General features: G+C 52.5%; 1 protein-coding gene across 2 annotated transcripts in view; it reads left to right on the top strand.

The window, feature by feature from the left end:
- Positions 1-3,463, top strand: part of CRX (cone-rod homeobox) — a 13,396-nt gene extending 9,933 nt beyond the window's left edge. For both annotated transcript variants that reach the window (XM_006769955.2, XM_015567967.1), the window contains exons 3-4: positions 623-774; positions 1,829-3,463. In XM_006769955.2, the coding sequence (XP_006770018.1) occupies positions 623-774; positions 1,829-2,476 (800 nt within the window). In that variant the 3' untranslated portion in view covers positions 2,477-3,463. The remainder of the gene's footprint in view (positions 1-622; positions 775-1,828) is intronic.

The raw sequence follows: 3,463 nt of genomic DNA, 5'->3' as shown, positions 1-3,463 counted from the left end.
AAATCACTACCTGGGGAAATAACCTTTCTTAGAGAGATGACCTTTGTTAAAACACATAGCGCCAAGAAGGTGAGCAAACATTAAGAACAGTATGCCATATACGCCAGGTCCCTTGAAACATATGCTGTGCAGATATTTCTTCCCTGCAGCGACTGTGTCAAGCAGCAAGGATGGACCAGCTTCCGGTAGGGTGGGGGAGCAGGGAGCGATCTGGACCGGGCACCCAGCGGGATTCCAATCTGTTAGGGAAGTGAGCTCTCCATTTGGGGGTATTATCTGTTAGCTGGGCTTTTTTCCCCATTAAATTGAACATTACGGACCGTGATGGGGGAGAAATGGTTGGATATCCACAACGTTGTGTCTTAGTGCCTAAGGAATTTTGGAACGGGGACAAAAAAATAAATCCATACACCTCCCTGCAAGGCTAAAGCTAGTTCTCCTCGGGGTGAGGCATGAGCCCCAATATGACAGGCAAAAGGGGGTCAGAGGGAGGTCTAGAAGGTCAGATGAACACCCAGAAAGGGCTTCTTGGGGTCCCATGCACCCTCAGGGCCTCACACCAGCTGAGGAAGAGAATGGGAGGCCTGGTCACCTGAGAGCTCCATTGCCCCCCCTTCCCAAGGCGCCCCGAGAAAGCAGCGGCGGGAGCGGACCACCTTCACCCGGAGCCAGCTGGAGGAGCTGGAGGCCCTGTTTGCCAAGACCCAGTACCCAGATGTGTACGCCCGCGAGGAGGTGGCCCTGAAAATCAATCTGCCGGAGTCCAGGGTTCAGGTGGGATTTCCGTTCCCTGGGCCCCTCCCAGCCCTTCCTGGGGCCCAGAGTGAGGAGAGGAAGGAGAGGTCCCAGAGTGACCGCCACCGTCAGTCATAAAGGGGCCTAAAGTCCTCACCCCCTCACTGGCCTTGTCTCTCCCACTCCTACCCCTCCCACTCCACTCCAGCCACTGGCCCCCGTTCCTCCTCTAACACGCCTGCAAGCACACTCTTGCCTCAGGACCTTTGCACTCTCTGTTCCCTCTCCCTGGAAGAGAGAGAAGCATCGATCAGCTGCCTCCTGCACATCTCCCACTGGGGATGTGCCCACAGCCCAGGTACATGCCCTTGACCGGAATCGAACCTGGGACCCTTCAGTCCGCAGGCCGACGCTCTATCCACTGAGCCAAACCGGTTTCGGCTTGTTCAAGATCTTTACCAGCCAATCAAGTCACTGTGTCAGTCAGTGAGACCTATACCAACGGTCAGATTTACAGTTGCAATTCTCCCCTCCCGCCAACGCTACTGCTCCCCCTAATGCTGCTCAATTGGTTCTTCGATTGTATTTATCACCTTCTAAAATACTCTGCGATTTACTGGCATACAGTTTATAACCTGTCTCTCTCAGCTAGAATGTCAGCTTCACTGATGTAGAAGACGGTTAGTGAATGTGTATTAACTGATTGAATGGATGAATATATATGTGTGTGTTTGGATGATTGTATGCATGCGCACGTGATTGGATGGATATGTGTGTATGTGTGCACAGTTATATGTATATCTGTGTGACTGTATGTATGCATTGGATGGATGAATGTATTTATGTGCATATGAATGACTGGATGGGTGGACAGATGTGTGTTTGTATGAACGTATATATGTACAATTGTATGTATGAATGGTTGGATGGTTGGGTGGTTGGATGGATGGATGGAGTGGCCCATATCTGACTGCAAAGTGAAGAGGTATGACTCTGGCGTGTCTCACCAATAAGCAGCATCATTCCTGAGCACCATGAGGGCCTTCTGCCCACTCACCCCCCACCCCAAAAGCACTCTCTTCTTACCCCCCAGGTTTGGTTCAAGAACCGCAGGGCTAAGTGCAGGCAGCAGCGGCAGCAGCAGAAACAGCAGCAGCAGCCCCCAGGGGCGCAAGCCAAGGCTCGTCCTGCCAAGAGGAAGGCGGGCACATCCCCAAGGCCCTCCACTGATGTCTGTCCAGACCCTCTGGGCATCTCAGATTCCTACAGCCCCCCTCTGCCTGGCCCCTCAGGCTCCCCCACTGCGGGAGTGGCCACTGTGTCCATTTGGAGTCCAGCTTCAGAGTCCCCTTTGCCCGAGGCCCAGAGGGCTGGGCTAGTGGCCTCAGGGCCTTCTCTGACCTCAGCACCCTACGCCATGACCTACACCCCAGCCTCTGCTTTCTGCTCTTCCCCCTCAGCCTATGGGTCTCCCAGCTCCTTCTTCAGTGGCCTGGATCCCTATCTTTCTCCCATGGTGCCCCAGTTGGGGGGCCCGGCTCTCAGCCCCCTTTCTGGCCCCACCATGGGCCCCTCCCTGGCCCAGTCACCCACCTCCCTGTCAGGCCAGAGCTATGGCGCCTACAGCCCTATGGACAGCTTGGAATTCAAGGACCCTACAGGCACCTGGAAATTTGCCTACAACCCCATGGATCCTCTGGACTACAAAGATCAGAGTGCCTGGAAGTTTCAGATCTTATAGAAGCGACGTCTCCACCTCTTGTTTAAGTCTCCTCCCTGAAGCGCAGGTACTCGGACGGCAGCTCTGAGAAAGCCGCAGGAGCCAGCCATCCTGCCAAAGGCTGTGGCCACTTTGACTTCCTGAGAAGCTTAACACAACACAGTCCACCCCTTTCCTCCCTGGGAGAGGGGCCCCTTCAGCAGGGCTCAGTAATTCTCTCAACCCAGCACCATCTCACACCGATTCTAACGGGCATTTTCAAACATGAGCCCCAGACTCCAGAAACTGGCACTGAGAACTTGCCCCGAGATGGAACGAAACCAAACTCACAGTTGATTTGGGGGTAAGGTTTAGGTTGGAATCGAGATGCCCTTGAACAAACCAGTAGGGAGGTTTGATGTCCTAACTTTCCATTTTAAACTCTTCTTTAGCACGTGGCTGGTGATCCTTCTAGAACTTCCAAAGGTAGACTTTAAGAGGCCCCATCATGGAAGCTTAGGCCATGTATTTGGCGATGATAACCAACTTTACAAATGACAGTTACATGGTAGGTACGGGGGCCTGTTTGCTATGTTCTAGTATCGATTTCTTAGTTTCTTCTTAAAGATACTTCATCGTTCGGTCATTCATTCATTCGGACGTTGGGAATGGACACATTTGGTAGGAGAATGGAAGGCAAGTTGCCTGCTCCATGTCTACTAGTATATTTTTTCCTTTTGGTTTAGGGTTGTCTAAAGGTGACGTTCACCCAAACATGGGAGGAACTGGGGTAGTTTCAAGGGGTGGACCAGCCCTAGTTGTGGGTATTTCATAGAGAAAAAGAGGTGGACAGGCTTCCCGACCTATAAATACACAAAAGTAGGGGTGGGGTGAGAACCGGATTTGGAGGAAGGCCCACATTTAAAACAGACAATTCCTCTTGTAGACTGTTCGCTTGCAGTTTCGATTGTGGGACCGGACAACAGTGCTTGGCCTGAGGATGTTTCCCTGGGGCAACACCATATTTCT

The sequence above is a fragment of the Myotis davidii genome, unplaced genomic scaffold (genome assembly GCF_000327345.1).
Source record: "Myotis davidii unplaced genomic scaffold, ASM32734v1 scaffold464, whole genome shotgun sequence".
Taxonomy (NCBI): Eukaryota; Metazoa; Chordata; class Mammalia; order Chiroptera; family Vespertilionidae; genus Myotis; species Myotis davidii.
Note: the sequence above shows the minus strand (reverse complement) of the source record. Positions and strands in the feature narration are given on the sequence as shown.